Source organism: Cibotium barometz, chromosome 48 (genome assembly GCF_041138505.1).
Source record: "Cibotium barometz isolate CiBa-2024 chromosome 48, ASM4113850v1, whole genome shotgun sequence".
Classification (NCBI taxonomy): Eukaryota; Viridiplantae; Streptophyta; class Polypodiopsida; order Cyatheales; family Cibotiaceae; genus Cibotium; species Cibotium barometz.
Window position 1 is genome coordinate 40,014,286 of NC_141093.1, and position 20,953 is coordinate 40,035,238.

General features: G+C 48.5%; 1 protein-coding gene across 4 annotated transcripts in view; it reads left to right on the forward strand.

The window, feature by feature from the left end:
* Positions 1–20,953, forward strand: part of LOC147611177 (uncharacterized) — a 59,114-nt gene that overhangs the window by 7,859 nt on the left and 30,302 nt on the right. For all 4 annotated transcript variants that reach the window (XR_015263972.1, XM_086785836.1, XM_086785837.1 and 1 more), the window contains exon 4: positions 20,685–20,892. Coding sequence is in view for 3 of the 4 variants with exons in the window: in XM_086785836.1 (XP_086641962.1) it covers positions 20,685–20,892 (208 nt within the window). In the remaining variant the exon portion in view is untranslated. The remainder of the gene's footprint in view (positions 1–20,684; positions 20,893–20,953) is intronic.

Genomic DNA, 20,953 nt, shown 5'->3' on the forward strand with positions numbered 1-20,953 from the left:
CTATAAATACCAAAAAATGGTAGAAAAATGCTGAATAATCTCTGCTAAGATATGCCAATGCAGGGCCTCATAAATGGCCAATACAAACATGAAAAAAGGTGATGTAGACCCTCTGGAGATCATATAATCCAACACCTCCTCTTCAACGCTAGAGGGGCGGTCCAATACCAACACGTTGAAGTAACACCTCCATAGTAGCTCTCGGAAGTGGTTTGGTGAAGAGATCAGCCACGTTGTCCTTGGTAGAAAGAAGGCCCAACTCGATCCAGTCGTATACAAAATGATAATGCACTTCAATATGCTTGGCTCGCCCCCGTATCACAGGATTCTATGCTAGAGCAATAGCACTCTGAGAATCCGAGAAAATTGTAACCGGGGAAGTGTCGGCACAACACAAATGCTCCAGAATATGATGAATCTAAAGTGTCTCAGTGGAGGAGAGAAGGTAGAATTTATACTTAGCCTCGGTGGAAGAAGCAGAAACAGTCCTCTGCTTTTGAGACTTCCAAGAAACCAATCCAGAACCAAGCATGAAGCAATATCCAGATGTAGACCTCGGAGTATCAATACAGCCTGCCCAATCAGAATCTGTGAAGCCAATCAAATCAGCACCACAAGAGTAGGTGATGCCATAATCTGAAGTACCTCGAAGATAACGAAGAACTCTCAAAGCTGCCTACCAATGAGACCTTTGAGCGGCTGATGAGAACTGGCTGAGGACACTCATAGCATAGGAGATGTTTGGACGGGTGTTGGCAAGGTAAAGCAATGAGCCAACAATCTGCCGGTACTATGTGGAATCCACCAAGGGTATATCATCCTCCTTGGATAACTTGGCATTGGGATCCATGGGACAAGAGAGGTGTACAATCTGACAACCCATAAAGTGTGAGCAGCTTCCTCACATACTTCTGCTGAGAAATGAAGATACGATCATCTTTCTGCCAAACCTCCAGCCCAAGAAAATAATGTAGAAGGCTAAGATGAGTCATCTCAAATGTCTTTGAAAGCTTGGACTGAACCTATGTGACCAACCCAGTATCTGAGCCAGAAAGAATGAGGTCATCAACATACAAAACAATGACACAAATATCTCCATCAGAAAGCACATAGAGATTGCTGTTAGCATATGCTCTCTCAAAGCCAAGAGATAGCTAGAAGGCATCAATCTTGTGATACCAGGCACAGGGTGCCTACTTGAGACCATAAAGAGCCTTCTGCAGAAGATAAACATGGGTGTCCTGTCCCTGAATCACAAAACTAGGAGGCTGCTCAACATAAACCTCCTCCTCTAAATCTCCATTCAGAAAAGCGGATTTGACATCCATCTGGAATACGGGTCATCTGAAGTGTGTAGCCAGAGCCAAAACAATCCTGATGGTGGTATACCTAGCTGTAGGAGCAAATGTCTCATCAAAGTCTTCACGTGCCTTCTGAGCATATCCTCGTGTAACAAGGCGGGCTTTGTACCTGTCCAAAGTACCATTTGCATGAAACTTGACTTTGAAAATCTATTTCACACCAATAACACGACGATGTAAAGGCCGTGGTACCAAAGACTAAGTGTTATTCCTTTCAATAGAGGCCATCTCTGCTTCCATGGCTTGCTGCCACTGTGGCTGTGAAAGAGCCTCCTCTAGACTCTCAGGCTCATCAATCTCCTGGAGAGAACTCATGAGAGCATAATTCACTGTGTGATGAGATGTGGAAGCTCGAGATGAACAGCGAGGTCCAAGGGTGGTGGTAGAGATCTGGTTATGGAGCTGTGCATCAGTTAGACCAGAATCTATAAAGAGTTGTTGAACCCACCGAGGTAGGCCAGCCTTTCTCTCAAAGCGTGAAGAAGAAGATCCAGCTACAGTTCCGCAGTCAAAGTAGGACTCGTAGAGGGACTGGGAGCTGCAGAAGCTGATGCAATGGGAACGGGTGACTGTAAAGGAGCAGCTGGCACCGGGGTTGCAGCAGGGGGAGGAGGAGCTGGATGTGGAAGAGGTAAAAGATCACTAGCATCTGTCGGGAATGGATCATCCAGAAAGTCGGAAGATCTATCAGGTGGAGTGGAATCAAAGCCAAACAAGCTCTCATCAAACCGAGCATCACGAGAAATGATGATGTCATCAACCTCCGGATCTTAGAAGCGGCACCCTTTGGATCTTAGACTGTAGCCTGCGAAGATCCTCCTCTTTGACTTCTTCAGGGCGAGTGTGGTCCTTTTCTTATCTGGGACATGCACATAAGCAACACAGGTGAAAACACGAAGATGAGAAACAGACGGCTTGTGGCCTGTAAAAGCCTCCTCCGGAGACATCTGCTCAACCGCTTTTGTGAGAGAGCGATTAATGAGATAAACTGAGGTAGCCACAGCTTCACCCCAGAAAGTAGGAGGGAGACTTGCATGATGCAACAAAGCACGAGTCATCTCTTCGATGGTCCGGTTCTTTCGTTCCACAACTCTATTCTGCTGAGGAGTGTAAGGAACAACAGTCTGTCGGTGAATGCCCTTCGAAGCAAGGAAGTCATCAAATGGTACAAACTCGCCACCATTATCAGTCTGGAGGAATGAAACTCTACCCCCAGATTGATTTTCCACCATCGCGATCCAAGTCCTGAAACTGGCAAAAGCATCTGACTGGCGAGCCAGAAAACATACCCAGAATTTGCGAGTGAAATCATCCACAAGAAGAAGAAAATATCGTGCGCCGCCAAGAGACTCAACCTCCATAGGTCCTGCAAGATCTGCATATATAAGCTCTAGTCTTCGGGTTGCTTGATGAGTGGCCTCCTCTGGAAATGCATCTCGATGATGCTTGCCCATCATGCAGGATGATGAGCTGATGTGTGAGAGACCTGGCACCTGAGCTGAGGTAGTCCATGGACAACCTGCTTAGAATGGAACTTCTGTAAGGCAACAATGGGTACATGACCGAAGCGAGAATGCCATAGAGAATCATCTTCCTTAGAAACCAAAGCCAACACACTGATGAATATGGGAATCGGTGTGAGGGATCTGGGAAGAAAAATTGGTGATCTTGTAGAGACCCCCATCATGGACTCCGTTGGCAACAAACGAGAGTCTTCTTGTCGATTACTTCATGACCTCATCATCAAAGTACACACCAAGTCCCTTCTGAGAAGCTTTGTATACTGAAAACAGATTTTTGGAAATCTGTGGTACATGTAGAACATCATGTAAGGTGGCAGAAGAACCCAAAGAAACATTACCAACACTGGTGAAAGGAAACGAAGAGTTGTCGCCGATACGAACTGAAGAAGAAAGAGTCGAGTAGTCCTCCAAGATACGGGCCTGATTGGTCATGTGGGCAGAAGCACCACTATCACCAACCCATTCTACCGCTTCAGGTGTGTCCCTAATCTCTTCAGGAGAAGTCATATCTTTGATCACGAGGAATGAATCCTTTGAAGACGTGGATGAATCTGTGAATGCCATGTATGCAACTTTGGCAGATCCCTCCTCTGAAACTTTACCTTTATCTTCGGTGTTGTCCTTGTCAGATGCTTTAGAAGCATCTTGGACTTTATACTTGGCTTTTGCTGCCCGAGAATCATCATGACGAGCAAAGCAACGAGCCTCAATATGACCTGTCCTGCCACAATAATCACATTCATTGCTTTTGTCCTTGGATTCCTTAGAATCCTGTTTACCCTTGCCTTTGCCTTTGTTTTTGTTGTTGTTGTTGTTGGAGTTCCCTTTTCCGCCTTTGCCTTTGCCCTTGTCAGAGGCAACAAAAGTAGACTCTGACTTGCCTTTTCCGTGAAGCATGCACTTGTCGTGGAGATAACTCACGACTTCCTCAAAAGGGGGGAGAGGATCACGGAAATAAATATTATCTCTGAAAGAATCAAAGGAAGCAGGCAACTTACCAAGAAGTTTATGGGTGGGATTGTTGATGGTGGTCCCGTACTCCTCAAGTTGCAGCTTGATACGGGAGAACTCTCCAATCTTCTCAATCAAGTTATCTGACTCAGTGATGGTAAGCTTCTCCAGATCTGACTTCAATTAGGCATTCTTCACTGTCGAAACTCTCCCATACCTCCTCTGGATTTATGTCCACATTTGATGAGCATTACTCTGAGAGGAGACAAACTGTGCCTATATGGATGGAGTCATGCAATGTATGATGATAAGACGATCCCGAGCATCCAATATGCTTCTCAAAGCAGGGTCCACCAAGTGAGGTGCGGAGATAGCCATCCACACACTGGCTCCTTCCAACGACAACTGAGTATAGAAAGACCAAGTATGATAGTTGGATGCTGTAAGCTTCATGGAGTCACTGACTTGGGGAGGATTGTAGGATGGTATGTGGGTAGGGGTGGGAGCAAGACCGGGATGAGAGAAACTCAGAGAGGAAAGATTGGGAATGGGAACCACTTGTGGAGAGGTGGGAGTAGGGGATGGTTCTGGAGAATCAACAGGAGAAGGAGTAGCAGGAGAGAAACCTCGTGAAGCCATGTCCTCTGACAAGAAACCTTCTCTGAAGAAAGGGGCTGAAAAAAATCAGCAAGTCCTCCTCTCAGGCTGTGCACAGCAAGAAGAAAGGGAGGGAGGGTGGGAAACTGAAAGGAGAGGAAGAAGATCTCTCCAAGATGTAGTTCCTTGTCCTCAGCACCTAGAAGAGGGCTTCAGCAATCAAAAAAATCAGCAATCTTTGCTGAAAATTCAGAAATACGAAAGTCCCAAGTGTCAGCTGAAGAAAACGCAGCACTCTTGAGGAAGCCTCTACTCCCGGAAGAAAATGCAGCACCTTCTACGCTGAAATCTGCAGAAAACGCAGCAAATTGTCAAAGCCTCTGCTCCAAAACAGAAAACACAGCTTTCTTCTGCTCACAGGTCAGCGTTTTTATCTGATACCATGAAAGAAAGTGAAGCAAATATAAAACACAGATGTAGGCCCAGGTACAAGACCTGTAAATGCTGGAAACTGATGTTTGTTGCTAAAATCTGAGCACGAGGGAAGCCCGTAGGTGCTGTACAATGGTAACAAGCAGTAGCAGCTGCTAATGACCTCAACTGAATGCTGAAAAATGAGATGAACTGGGGGAAAGGGAATCAGCCCTTATATATTGCCCCAGGATGCTGATTGGCCAGCTGTAGCAGGCCGACAGCATGGCAGTAGCATAAAATGCTACAAAAAAGGCCTATAAATACCAAAAAATGGTAGAAAAATGCTGAATAATCTCTGCTAAGATATGCCAATGCAGGGCCTCATAAATGGCCTATACAAGCGTGAAAAAAGGTGATGTAGACCCTCTGGAGATGATATAATCCAACAATCTTCACAAATGGAAGGCTAGGGTTGGTGATGGGATCCCCAAGCCTGTCAATCACCACCCCAAAATCTTGGGAGAGATGGGCCCACTGCCCCTTTGGCCCTTATAGAAGTGCACCGATCCAACATCCACCTCATTTGTAACGAGGAGAGCGGCCCTATATCAGTTGTGACACTGTGGGAGGTAGCCATGTAGTTCACCTGATGCCCTTGCCAGCGCATCTTGGATATCTGGCCATGGAGGGCATCCACTATCTGTGTGTGTGGGAGACGTGGGTTCACCAAGCCTGTTGATGAGTGCCTCCACCTCAAAATCATGTACCGAGGGAAGTGATAGAGGCTCTCTGTCCCTTTGGTAAAAACCCCCATCCCTCACCAAGCCTGTTGACCAGCCCCCCAACCACAAAGTCATGTACCCAAGGGAAGTGATAGAGGCCCTCTGTCCCTTTGGTGCTTATAAGACTCCCATCCCTGTCATGTGGGATAAATTCATGCAAGCCAACCCCATTCAACCCACCCTCAAGCAGCACAACAAATATATGCCTCCAACATGTAGCATAAATCTAGGCAAGCCAACCCCATTTGACCTCCTCGAGCACATAGAGAAATGCACCTCTTTGACAGGGTAATGGCATTAGCTATATCTTAATCCCTCCCACTCCCATTGGCTGAAAGTAGAAGGCCGTAAGCTGTAGAGATAACATGTGGATTCTAGCCGGAGGAGCTTCTAGCAGTGATTCATACTCTCAAGATATGGTGACGGTATGTTTTGGGTAATGCATTTTTGGTTAGAATGGATTATTAGACTTTTGGGGCACTTTTCGAGCCAAACAAAAATTTCTGGGAAGACGTGATGGCAGAAGATCCTAAATTAATGCCTTCTTAGTTGTCTATCATTGGTGTAGAATACTTGTGAATTCATGCAAGAGGAAGACAGCAGCTGAACATACAAAGGCAAGCACAACACAAAGTAGACCTAAATCCTACAGTATATTATGTACAAGAATATTTAAAATTGATTTTTCAAGTACAAAATAAAGCTCCAAAGGTAGATCCCTTGATCTTAGCTTAACGCTGCTGCTAGACGCAAGTGCTCAGCCCAGCGTTCTTTGCTGCAAATCTCTTCTAGCTTCTCCCAATGCTATTTGCCTAGCCTTCCAAAAACATGAGATGGGCCCAAACGCTGTTCATATTAGGGGCCCCAGGGGCTTGTCGGCCCGTCCAAGTGCACCCGACCTGATCTGGGCTGCCTGACCAGCTACCTGACTGGTCCAGGGGTGCCAGGTCTTATGTCTGCTGCCCCCGACTGCCTGCCCGACATGTGACAGTGCTGCCTGGGCCTCATCTGTGCGTGCCCAGCCTACCCTGGATCTGTTATTCATGTGTTCTGATGTCGCTAGCTGGACATAACCTCCATCTTTGACTTGGTGCCATGTGCTTGAGACCAGTATGTCAAGTACAAACTATTGAGAAACATTTCCTCCCCTTCTGCCATCCAACTGATGGAGGAAATCACCAATTGCATACAACAAGAAGGCTATTGAAGCATCAACAATTGCTACACATATTTTACAAGAAGGTAAAACTCAAAAACCTCTCTCTTTGCATACACACATCTCTACTCTTTTACTGCAATCGCTCACATTGCCATAGCCTCAGCAAGCTTAGGTAGAAGGGTAAGAGAGTTTATTTTAGAGTTTGTCTTATACAGTACTTGTAACGGGACACGTGATTCTTTGAACACTTAATCGGCAAACTTCATTAAGCACACAATTATCACAAGACAACCAAAATTAAGCTTTGTTTGACCCCACATACACACACCAACTCCAGGTATCTTTATTACCAAAAGGAGTGTTTGTCCTTGTACAAGGTGGTGGTGCTCTCGACCTGCAGACAGCAGATTTTCCAAGTACATCAAATAGATGAAAACAAAAGCATCCAAGGATTCCGATGGAAGTCAGCCAGGGAACATAAGCGTACTCATGTGCTTGTGGCAGCCGGTGACACACTATGCATACTCAAATAGTTATGATAGCTGGTCACATCCAAAGTTTTCATAGGCAGCACGGCCTTGCTCTTCTATCATGTGGGAACCTGTTGCGGGCGGGTATTCCCCGCACTTGCCGGAGGCACCGCTGGGTTCATACAAACCAATCTTGGATGTAGAGAGAGCTTAGACAAGCTTTTGTCCAGCTAAATCAGCTCCAAACAGCAGGTATACATCCTGTATGAACAGCCATACAGAATGACCAACAGAATTTAGCAATCTTAGCAAGGAAGTTGACAACCAGGAGTAGGAGAAGCAGTTGAAAAGGCAGATAAGTGCATAGGAGAGCTGGCCATACAGTACTGCAGAAGGGATGAGCAAAAAACAATGATGAGTTGCAATTCCTTCTCCCACTAGGGTGTGCGCCAAGTTCTGGAAGCCCCAATTAGCAAGTTGACTTCCTAATAATCCATGTGCCCAGCTTAGTTTCAAGCGCCGTTGGTCACCAAGTGTCCTTGGTTTTTAAAATTTGACTGCCCATCTTGTGAAAGGTTCATAATTCATAATCTTGTCCAGCCTTCATTTAATGTAGTGTGTACCTGTAACTCAAAACATTAGTGATAAAGGCTTAATCAAACAGACAAATTCTAAGCACACACGTCCATAGGGGTGCCCAGTCCCATGGACATTGCAGTAAATACCAACAAGCAATGCCCACACCAAAAAGATAGTTTCACGCGAACAAAAACAATGTCCAGGCAATATGCAACCATGCACATGCAATTGCTGACTTGGAAAACCTCCCGTCATGTCATCATGTACACCAAGTTCCTTTACTGGTCATTGTCGTGCATGTGTCTGGACCAGTATCGTCATGGGAGCCGCCCACGAAGTTCAACAACACCCTAGGGACTAAAGGCCCTATAGAGTCATCCAGCCATATCTTTGGAATTTTCATGGATGCCGTCCATTAATTCCGTGCAGATTTCCAAGTCAAAGTCTCATGGAAGCAGCCCATGAAAACCCTAATCCAATTTTAATATGCAAACATTTCATAATCTAGTAGAATGGTAACAACCCCCCGACTTCTAATCAATTGACCACATCTGAAAAGCATCCAAGTCAGCGTTTAGGAGATCCGGATACTCTTGAAAGTAGTCCGCATCCACCCATTTTGCATCAAGGGTTGGATAATTCTTAAATTTCATAAGGTACCGATGGACAAACTTGGGATTGGCAGCTTTCTGTTCCTTATGAAATACAATCTGCACACATTGCAAATCCTTCCTGAGCTCTGTTGGATCATCCAAAACCGTTCCACAGCTTCTGGTCCCGGCATAGCTCCTCAAGAGGTTCAAGTGAAAAGCATTATGAATCTTCTAGTGATCTGAAAAGCAAGTCTAAAAGCCATGTCATTGATCTTCTTCAGGATCTGGAAAGGCCCATAGTATCTATTGGAGAGCTTAAGGTATTGCCTCTCTTTCCGAGGTTCTAGTGATCTGGCAAGCCAAGCTGAAAAGCCATCCCATTGATCTTCTTCAAGATCTGGAAAGGCCCATAGTATCTATTGGTGATCTTGGGGTGCGGTGCCTCTTTCCCAAGCCTCTTTTGAAGTTGTGCTGTCTCAAAGTTCAGCAATGCTCAATCATCTTCCTTGAGATTTTTCATAGATTGATAACATGTGTGCACTGTGTACATGCTATTTCTGGATTATGACATGTGTACATACATGTTTATCTTGGATTGAAGTTTCAGGGTCGGTGTCCTTGAGACTTTGGCTTGTGAATGTGTATGGATCATACGGTGCTAGGAGTTTTTGGTGAACCCCAATTTCATGTACACGAACTGGTCAAGGCCTTTGCATCTTGCCTTGGTACACTCAGTTTTCTCGTTTTTGTGCTTTTGGTTGTGCCTGTTGTGGAGGGTGTCTCTGATTGTCAACTGGCAAAGAGGCATCGGTGCTTAGTTAGTTGATGCATTGTAGTGTTGTGCATTGCATTCTCATTTCTTGTACAAACTATAGCATGAGATGATGAGAATTCCTTTGTAACTTTCCCATGACATTGCACTCTTGGTCTGGATAAATGATGGCACTCAAGGGTCTTTTATTGCACTCGAGCATGACATTTTGTGGTGGAGTTGTAGCTGTTTCACTTGGAGGTATTGCTCTTGGGAAGCATATGTTATTGACCACAAGCAGTGTGGGCATTACCACACGTTGGACTTGACTTGGAGTTTTGAAGTGGTGAGATACATGATGGTATAGTAGCCGCGGACTAGTGGTCGTGGATGAGTTTGTACGTGGTGTGTTGAAGGGAGCCTTTGGCAGTGTGGCACATGAACAAGGGCTAGCAAAGAGGTGGTGTGTCTAGGAAAAGGAGGAAACCTTGGCGTGTGAACTGGTGCTAGGCAAGAATTCTAAAATCAGGAAGATTGTGGTGGCACCATGGCAATCATGATCATGAAAAACTCAGGAGGAAATAGCAAGCAAGTAGGAACCATAATGGGTAAGTGTGGGCTGCTATTGCAGGCCGATGGCATGGAGAACGGGCGGCTGATCAGTGGCGCCATGATCAGAAAACTGATGGAAAGCATGGCATGTATGCCAAGTGGCATACTTGCCTCATGCTCTTGCATTATGTATTTCTCACAGTATAAATGGTGGTGATGGGCAACGCTGAGGAGGGCAGTTTCTGCTCTGGAAATCATAAGAGGGAGTGGAGAAATAAGCTGAGAGGCTGCCGAATTGGAGGACCAAAAGAAGAGGGCCGATATGCTGTTACTGTGAGTAGTGGGATGAGAGGAAGGAGACCATGGTGCTGTCCAACTTAAGGCTGAGGAGGAGGAGATTGTGGGCTGCTGCAATGTGAAAAAGATCCTCAAAGAGTCATCGTTATTGTAGCGGCCTTCCACGGTCCAGGCTTCATGACGCAGCTCCATCGGCCCGTCGAGCGCGTCTCGCGCGTTTTCCTTGCGGGTCTCACCGGTCACTTGCGTTCATGCCCGGCTCGGCTCCCTCGGCCTCGACTCGGGTCTTGCCTTCCATCCATGATCCGCCGGCCCGGCCTCATCTCGGCCCGTTGGCACGGCACGGCTCGCCAGTCCGCCGGACGGCCGTTTTCCACCGTTTTCGGTCCCGTCGACGTTTTCAGTCCTGACTCCGTCAAGGTGGGGAGGGCACCCCCCGGGGCACTCGGCACCCACGGAACACCTCCCACACCCGGGAAAGGCCTACGTGCCTACCCGGTGCGTGAGTGCGTCTAGGGTGCCTACCATGGGTCCATGCCTTGCCTCTCCAAGCACTTCCTCCCCATATAGATGCAATATATTCGGGGCGGTCAAGCATACCCCTCGGGCACCAAGTCCCTCCGGATAGAAATCCCAACCGCATCACATACACCCCCCCTTTATAGAATTGACGCCCTCGTCAATTACTTTTGAAACCAAAGGTGGGATGCATGCGCCTCATATAAAGCATCTATGTGCAAAGTGATAGATAATATTTAACGGCGGGAGGTCTTTACCTTGCTTTATAGCCATGAGCAGGGTCAGTGTCTATCCCGTTACAAAGAAAAACTGTGCATATTTTTGTATTTTTATCTTTTTTTTTCATTCTAAAAGGCCCGGACTTCAAGTCCCCGCTTGAGAGTCCCCCAATCCCCACAAAATTGGCGAGGTGACTGCGTGGTCTCGCCAAAGCTCCTGTCTGAGCTGAGTAAGAGTGATTACCTTAAGCAATGCAGTGTTGCCCGGAATGCAAAAGCCTTCAAGGAAGTCGAGACTTGTCTGCCGAGTTGACACCACCTTGGTTGCAACATCTTTACTTCAAATCTGACTTCACATTCCTCTTTGTTGGAGCGTTGTCTTGAGCCTTGATGCTCGCTGATGCCCCTTGAGCTCTTTGTGCAAAATCTTCATGGACAAGAGTTGCCCACCTCACTGACTCCAGCTTGGTTTGCCCCAACTTGTGCCACTTCCACTCTGCACTTGGTTGTCATGGACCTTGATGCCCTGCTTCAACCTGTTCGGTACATAAGTGCATTGATTCTCTGTGACAAAGTGCCTTTGGCCCCACCTGACACCAAGTGAAACCACCGCGAAGCTTTGGCATTCAAACCTTTGCACTTCTTCGGCTTTGGTTCACTTGACTTGAGTGCTCTAACTTGCCTTGACACCAAGACTTGCTTTGCCATGCTCCAGCCAAACTGTCCCTCAACCTGTTCAGGCGGTCTTGACCTTTACGCCAGAATCTACCTGTTCCTGTTCACCAAGGCGCAAAGTCCCTCCACTTGGTCTTGCTTAGGCCCCCATGACACCATGACGACCCTCACACGGCTTCGTTTCCTGACTCTGGCACCATCACCTTGAACCTTTGATGTTCAGAATGTGTCTTGCCGTACTGCAAAGAGCTAGTCTTCTTAGACGTCATCCCAACAAGCTCTGCTTGGACGGCTAGGAGCCAAGTTTCACCTGCTTGAACTTCGTCTCGGGCCGGATCTTCAGTTTTGCACCCTCCTTGCCCTTTGACTAGATATGAGTGCTTTCCACATCCAAGCTGCCATTGAACTTCAGTGAGCCAGCTGCCACTCTGCCCCACCCAACTGCATGCACACTGCCACTTGCACACACAGCTGTTTCCATCTTCTGGTAACCTGGTCCAAGACGCCTTCGAACTTCAGTGAGCCAGCTGCCACTCTGACCCACCCAACTGCATGCACACTGCCACTTGCACGCTGTTTCCATCTTCGGGTGACCTTGGAGAGCCAAATGACTCCGGTCCACTTGCCCAATTCCAGTTGTACAAGGTCATGCCCTCACCCAGAGTGCTATGTGCCCGGCACTACGGTTCCATGTCCTGTGCTTGAGCGCTCACAAGTAGTCCCCTTCATCAAACTTGCTTTCCAAAGCCCTTCAACTCGTGAGCCGTACGACTCGAGTCCACGAGAATGAGTCCAGCTATACCCGTTTGCTCCTTCATACAGAGTGCTATCTGCCCGGCACCACGGTCCTTAGGCTGCAATCAAGAGCTCCCAAGTAGTCCCCTTCTTCAAACCTGCTTTCCCAAGTCACACAACTCTGTGCCCCTGCAGCCCTTGCTGGCCTGATTTGGCACATTCCCGCAGCTTGGCCCTCCCCAGATTGCTCCAGTTCGGGCCGTCATGTGCCCTCGGCACCTTGGAACTTTTGGACCTTTACGGGGCCCGCTTTGCTTCGGTTGCCCAGGGCTCTTGGTGCCGTCGCGCGGACTTACCCTCACCCAGGCGAGTCTTCGGAGGAGAAGGTGACGCGTGCACCACGGCGGGCTACACGGCCACAAGAAGGGAAGCCCAGGGGTCTTGGTGCCTCTTCTTAGGACTTACCCTCACCAAGGCAGAGACTTCGGAGGAGAAGGTGACGCATGCGCCGGCCTCGGCGGGCAACACGGCCACAAGAAGGAAAGCACAGGGCTCTTGGTGCCTCTTCTTAGGACTTAACCCTCACCCAGGCGGAGACTTCGGAGAAGAGGTGACGCGTGCACCACGGCGGGCTACACGGCCACAAGGGGGACCATCTTGGTCGGAAGCCCAGGGCTATTGGTGCCTCTTCTTAGGACTTACCCTCACCCAGGCGGAGACGACGTCGTTGCCTTTGGGGGTCATGGGTCTGTTGGTGCTGTCGCGCAGCCTTACCCTCACCCGCATGCCCGATGTGTGAAGGTTCATTGTATGGCTCTTAGAAGCCTGAAAGGGGTATTGACGCCTCCTGTCTCACCCTGCTTTTGCACTGCGAAGGAGTGCAAGCTCGGCTTTGCTACCTCGCCCGAGTTGATCCTGGGGTGATCTGGAAAAGGCTTCGGCTCCTTCCGGCCTAGACCTTGCTCTCTGCACTTTGGAGAAGTTGGGGCTTCAGCTTTGCTGCATCCACCCAAGACGTAATCCTTTTTGATCTGGAGGGGCGTCGGCTTCTCCCCCTCACGGGCTTCCAGAACGAACTTTGCTCTGATACCAAGTGTGATGCCAGGTTGGAAGAAACGGCAAAAACGGCGAAAACGTCGAAAACGTCGAAACGGCGAAAACGGGTTGAGTCCAAGTGACGGCCACGAGCCGAAAAACGGTTCAAAACTGCCGACTGAGATTTGAGCATCAAAACGGTGGAATTTGCCCGTGGTGACCTTTACCTATCTCGAGGAGCGGGATGCAAGGCAGGGCATGGCGTGGTTGGCCGACCCCGTCGGGACCCCGAGCTGCCCCGAAACGACGCAGCTCCCGACGGGGGTTTAGATGATGGAATTTGGGGACACACTATATATGAAAAATGATCAGTTTTTCGAGGGGATCGCAACCGCGCGGTCCGTTCGAAGAAATTCCAAAGTTGGCCGACATGCCTGGGGCCAGTGGACAGTTGGGTTCCAAGCAAGGTGAGGTCCCGAGTGCAAGTCCAACATGCGACGTTGGCAAATGAGCTGAGCAGAGAATCAAGCAAACTGGATCCTTGTGGGGGCTGTCAGCACTTCAGAAAAGAAGAAAAGCGGGCTTGGGGATCTTTCAGAGTTACCACCAAGGGAGGTGATGCTTTGAAGAAAACGGCGAGGCTGGCAAGACAGGGTGGCACATGGACCGGCAGTGCCTGAGATGGGGACCGCGGGCTGGAAGCCACTCAAGGTCAAAGCAAAGCAAGAAGACAAAGGGGCCACGCATGCAGATACAGCGCCGGGAATGGGACCAGGTCTGCTTATGCTAAGAAACTGGATGCGGCGGAATGGGACGTCGTGTTGGTGTGGTGCCCAGGAAGAGCAGAAAGCAAGCCGCCGAGCCAATCTTATGGGAAAACTCAAGCGGCAAAGGCGTCCGCTAAGGCCATGGTGGCCTTGTGGCAATGGAGCCACCCCCTCTCATCACGAAGCAACGGGCTAGGCAGGAGAAGCCGACGCCCTTCCAGATCAAAAGGATTATGCCTTGGGTGGATGCAGCAAAGCTGAAGCCCCAACTTCTCCAAAGTGCAGAGAGCAAGGTCTAGGCCGGAAGGAGCCGAAGCCTTTTCCAGATCATCCCAGGATCAACTTGGGCGAGGCAGCAAAGCCGAGCTCGCACTCCTTCGAGTGGAAAAGCAGGGTGAGACAGGAGGCATCAATACCCCTTTCAGGCTTCTAAGAGCCATACAATGAACCTTCACATACCGGGCATGCGGGTGAGGGTAAGGCCGAGCGACGGCACCAATAGACCCATGACCCCCAGGCAACGACGCCGTCTCCGCCTGGGTGAGGGTAAGTCCTAAGAAGAGGCACCAAGAGCCCTGGGCTTCCGACCGAGAATGGTCCTTCTTGTGGCTGTGTAGCCTGCCGAGGTGCACGCGTCACCCGCAACACCGAAGTCTCCGCCTGGGTGAGGGTAAGTCCTAAGAAGAGGCACCAACAGCCCTGGGGTTTCTCCTTGTGGCCGTGTAGCCCGCCGAGGCCGGCGCACGCGTCACTTCTCCTCCGAAGTCTCTGCTTGGGTGAGGGTAAGTCCTAAGAAGAGGCACCAAGACCCCTGGGCTTCCCCCTTGTGGCCGTGTAGCCCGTCTTGGCGCACGCGTCACCTCTCCCTCGAAATGTGATGCGGTTGGGATTTCTATCCGGAGGGACTTGGTGCCCGAGGGGTATGCTTGACCGCCCCGAATATATTGCATCTATATGGGGAGGAAGTGCTTGGAGAGGCAAGGCATGGACCCATGGTAGGCACCCTAGACGCACTCACGCACCGGGTAGGCACGTAGGCCTTTCCCGGGTGCGGGAGGTGTTCCGTGGGTGCCGAGTGCCCCGGGGGGTGCCCTCCCCACCTTGACGGAGTCGGGACTGAAAACGTCGAGGTGGGGAGGGCACCCCCTGGGGCACTCGGGACCCACGGAACACCTCCCGCACCCGGGAAAGGCCTACGTGCCTACCCGGTGCGTGAGTGCGTCTAGGGTGCCTACCATGGGTCCATGCCTTGCCTCTCCAAGCACTTCCTCCCCATATAGATGCAATATATTCGGGGCGGTCAAGCATACCCCTCGGGCACCAAGTCCCTCCGGATAGAAATCTCAACCGCATCACACTGCCTGCCAATCACAGCCTCCGCTGTGCACCCAGCCATTTTGCCTCGCCTCTCATCTTCTCTGCCAGCCCTGCCCTCCTTGCCTCTTTGCCTCTCTGTCCCCGTTTCCAGCTCCCCCCTCCATCACCCTTTCCTCTTGAGCCTCTCCTTCGTCAGGTGTGCACAGCTTTTGTACAGTTTTTCCTGTGGCAAGTTTCGGCGTTAGCTGGTCTTCTCTTCCAGGACTCCTCCATGGCAGCCGCTCCGTCATCCCCGACCGAGGCTGCCGTCCCTTGTCTTTGCTTCTTAGAAGCAGACCTCCAGCTCCTCACTTTGACAGACGCCTTCCTGGAGGGGTCTCTGTTTGCAAGATTGTGGGAAGCCGCTTGGCGCATGGACAATGCTCAGGGATCATTTGCAAGCAAGCCTTATTGGGGAGCCTGGAAAGATAACTGATATGCATCCTTTGGGGCGTGGATACTACCAGGTTGAGTTTGATTTGCCTGCAACATCGGATAGAGTCATGCCGCTGAGCTTTGTCCCATTGCGCACGGCCAAGACCTTCTTTGCGAGGTGGCAACATGGCTTCGACCCACCGCCCGATCCTCTGGCTCGCGTCTTAGGCTTTCCCGTGATAGTCTGCTTTCCTAGTCTCATGAAGGAATACCTTCCCCTCCTCACAGTGATAGGTGGTGGTATCAGGAGAGTGATGGATTCTCCGCCCACCGCTGCTTTAGTTCTAGCCCGGACGGCAAGGATGCCCTCACTTGGTATCTGCATAGCTTCTCCAGAGTCTGTAACGAAGTAGATTTGGTGTCACGTGCACATGGGGGATGGGGCCTACCAAGGCCCCCAAAGGCACATATGTAAATGACTGCCTAGGCCTCATCCCCCATGTGCATGTGACACCAAATCTACTTCATTACAGAGCCAGTTCCTCATGTCATATCGCTTCCTTGCCTCTGTGGAGCTCCTATTTTACAGAGAGTGGAGTACTTAGGCCTCCTCGGCCAATGCTTCATTTGCCAGCAGATGGGACATCTTGCTAGAGGTTGTCCACGTTATCAATCTAGGAGGGCGCCCCCAGTTGCCCCCTGTCACAAGCGGGCATGTGAATACATAAACTATTTGCCACGGCACAACATACATTCAACATCCATCACATCAAAAACATGTTCCAATACATCTGTCACAAATATCAAGAACATATACATCCTGTAAACACAAAAGACAATCTTGCACATGACACAGTACTAGGGGCTGAAGTTGCGCCCCCCCCCCCCCCCCGCCCAAAGGTATCTCTATTACCAACATAGTATTCTCTTGTACAAGATGTTGGTACCCAGGAGTTCATACTCTACCGGCAGCACCAGATTTATCCAAGTCAATCATCAATGTAATACAGAATAGAAAAATAAACCCTTGGTCACCAACCTGGGCAGAGCAGTCAGCAACCGCTCTCTTCATTACCTCGGGGCACTTGTCAGGCCCACCCTAGTGCTAGTACGTGATCACACCCTCTAGCTTAATGCTGTCTGCACAAATATTTGCACAACCAGCTATGTTTCAAGCTTTCTAGCCAGCTGTAGGTTCCACCAGATCATACGTATGACCACCATGCTTGCCTAGAATGATGCCCTCTCTATCTCCAAGACTGAAAATAGCTTGTACACTGTCCAGACAGTCCCAAATCAGCAAGTAAACAAGTCGGCCAGCTGTGGGGATCTCTATGTGTTAGTTGACCAGCCCTGAGATGCCTTGTGTGCAAGTAGACTGCCTTGTGGAGCCCTTTTTTCTTCCCCCCCCCCAACCCTGCAAAAGATCCTTCTATTAGTTACCAAGCAAAACAATCAACATGGCTGAGTACAAATCCGTTCCCAGAGGGAAAATGCAAGTCAAGATGAACAAAGGGGAGGATGCACTTCTCCTTCGGCTGGCTGCTCTAGGAGGAGAAGGCTATCTCATACAATGAGGGGAGGGGGAAATAACCACACAGGTGGTCTGTAATGCCAAGTGGGCTCGCCACCACTATCTATAAGAAAGGGACCGTGCCGCCAGGTCCTCAAGAAGGCCTCCTCACGCTTCCTCATGTGGTATGAGCCACCTTGAAGCTGCCCCCACCACTGACCTCGGAGGGTATGAATGATATCGAGCTAGATGCTCCGGGTAGACTCAGCTGGCGGGGTGAGGGTGCCTTCGATGACGGCTTCACTGCATTGAGCTCTCAATATATGCCACGCGGGTATGCTACTGCAAATCTCCCATCTCTGGCTAGAACCTGGGGTCCAACGACCAGTAGGCAGAGCTGGAACTAGCACAATGGAAATACAAAGGTGAGTGAAACATGAATCTTTCTCCAAGTGCAAATTTAAACCATATACTCTCAATAACTTAATTAAATTGAATAGAGAAAATAATACAAAGCATAGAAGAGATGAACATAAACACTTGAACGGAAAAATAACTCACCATGCAAGACAGACCATTGGGTTCAATCTCCCCCTCCCATGCGTGAGGTAGAATCGGTAAGTACCATGGCAAGGTTGCCTAGGGTTGAGAGTGTGAGGGCAAAAGGACGGAAGGACCAGATATACGAGAGATCAGAGCAAAATCACACAACATGAAATATGTGAGTGAATATATATATAATGGTGAGTGCAAATATGTACAAGAGCCCTCTAATATGAGGTGACTCTGAGTAGAAAGACCAGTGCAGAAGCAGAGATGATGTCGGAGCTGAAGCACGGTTGGTGACGAAGGCTCGCGTCGATGTGAGGCAAAGCACTCTGAAAGGTGGTCGGTGTCGAAGGCTCGCGTTGGTGGAAGCAGAGGCACTCCAAGGTGGTAGTGGCAAGTTGGCAACGGAAGATGAGGTGATGCAGGCTCTAATGACAAGGGTGATGCTATACTTGAGGTGGTAGATGAAGAGCAAAGAGGGCTGCTGTTTCCGAGTGATGGTGGTGGTGCAAGCTTTGGTGACAAGGGTGCTGCATACCTGAAGGGTGCAAGCTTTGGTGACAAGGGTGCTGCGTACCTGAAGAGTGCTGAAGAGCAGAGAGGGCTGCCGTCCCGAGTGGTGCAAGCTCTTGTCACTTGTGACACGGGTGCTACGTACCTGATGTGAAAAGGAGTAGAGAGGGCTGCCATCCCGAGTGATGCAAGCTTTGGTGACACGGGTGCTGCATACCTGATATGAAGTCGATGGTGAAGCTAAGCAGAGAGTGGGCTGCTGTCCCAATGGTGAGGGCTGAAGCAAAAAACGCTGATATGCTGTATGTGTAGCAGAGGGGGCTGCTGTCCCATGGGCTGTGGTAAAATGCAGATGATATGCTGACGTAAGCACTGATGTGAGCCCTGATGTAAGCGCTGATGAAAGGCTGATGTAAATGCTGATGTAAGCCCTGATGAAAGCGCTGATGTCTGCTGATGTAAAACACAGATGACAGTGCTGTAGTAAGCCAGATGTAAGGCTTCTGTAAAACGCTGATGTCAGCCTGAGGTAAAAGCTGAAGACAGCCCTGATGTAGGCGGCCAGCAGATGATGTAAACGCTGATGATATGTTTAAGTGAAACGCTGATGTATGCTGATGTGAAACGCTGATAGCAGAGAGGGCTGCTGTCCCACGGTGGCCTGTAGCAGAGGGGGCTGCTGTCCTGGGTAGTGGCCATATGGTACCGGATATAACAATGAAGTGGTACACCAATGATGAATGATAGGCAAGGCTATATATACTGGGGCAGGGGGGGTGCTGGTCGGTCAGCCTGAAAGGTGTAGGCCAGCAGCCAAGACAAAAAACCCCAAATAAATCATAAAATACCCAGAAAAATACCCTTTTTAGGGCTGGGAAAAATACTGTTTTCTCACAGAGAGATAGCTCGAGGGCGTGACCTTCAAGACGGAGGAGATTTTGAGTTTGGTGGAGCGTCTCTAGGAGGCTATCTAGAGGGACTAGCAGAGGTGCAGTTTCTAGAGCAAGGAGGTCAATAGGTTTTCGAGGAGCTTCAGTGGTGTCTCTTCGAATCTAGTACATAGGAGGACGAGATGCATGCTGCAACAATTTTCGAGATTGATGTTCTAGTAGAGCTACTATTGGAAGATGTGCCAATGAGAGCAGAGCAGAGCCTATAAATGGACTAGGAGAATGGTGACGGTACTAAGGAGTGGTTAGGTTTTCATGTTTTCCAAGCCCAAGAGGGTCTCACAATATGTGAAAGAGGTGTTTAAGATCTCAATCGGGTAGGTTTTTTGGCTTCAAATAAACCAAGGAATGTGGTATGGTTGAAATAGTTCAAGAGCTATATATAGGTTTGTGACTTGTACCTTGATCATTGCACGATCCACTCACACTTCCATTACATTGTGGCTCTTGAAATAGCCAAGATACAAAGAAACTATTTGCATCTCTCTTCAAGTTTTACTCCAAGATTCACTGCACCTTCAAGATTCACTTTAGTCATCTCCACCTTCCACTTGAAACTTTCATCATGGAATTCACCTTTTCATCCATTTACAAGAGAATATAGACATTACAAGACAAGATAGACCTACTGTATATTGCCAATGAATATATAGGAAGACACACATTCAAATTCAGACCTATTTGTATGTGTGCAAACGTTGCTACAATGCATAATCCTAACCAATGTACTGCCATCCTCCAATGAAAGCTACAAAAGAATGATGAGATGCCTTCTGTGCTGCTTGGAGATCTGGCTCTGCAAACCCTGGTCATTCCATGCTATGAATGACTCTCGATCTATTTTTAAATAGTGGTCGGAGGGCTTGTCTGCTGTAGAAGGGCACAATCTACTTGTCAAATTTTTCTTGCTGTGAATGGAATTGCAGACACTGAGCATTGCTGCACATTGCTTTTTGACCTTTAGATGCTCATTGAGCATGATCAAGTTAATTTGCATTTTAATTATATTCTATTGAAATTCAATTGAGGTTGGAAATTCTCACCGTATGCATTGATGGTGAACTAGAAGAAATTAGGGGAACTATGGTTTGTTTGCAAAGGAAGATCTCTGAGGGCTGGATCTGATGTGTTTTTTCTTCATATCAACTCTTATTAACATGTCCTTGTGAAGAAATCCTTTATCCTGGTCTTCCATCTATTGGTCTTTACATGAAACATTTTCATTTGGGCACCTCATTTCCCCCCTCTATTTGGTCTTTTTGCATGGCATCTGGGGGCGGTCATACTTGCCTTTTTGCATGCAAAGTTTAACTTAAAAGAATGTGCAACAAAACCTAAAATCTTAAGTGGATAAATGCTTTTGATCAATTGTTTTAATCTAAAAAACTAATTTATTGAAGCATCAGATCTTGAATATACGATATTTTCTAATATGTTTACTGTCTTTCAGATCTTCATGGGTTTTAAATCCTCGAAGCTTGCCAGCATCATATATTGCTTTTCTTAACAAGCATGGAGGAAAAACCACTCATATTGTGAGGGGAATCAAAGACTTGGCATTTGGAAAACCACTGACAAGCTTAGCATTAATTGGGGATTATTACAAATCCAAGGGTCATAATGTACAGCTTGATCCAAATATGACAGTACCATGCACGGTAAGAGCTCCTATCAAAACCAAGAACTTGCTCAAAGAGTTCAATAATTTCCTGATTAATT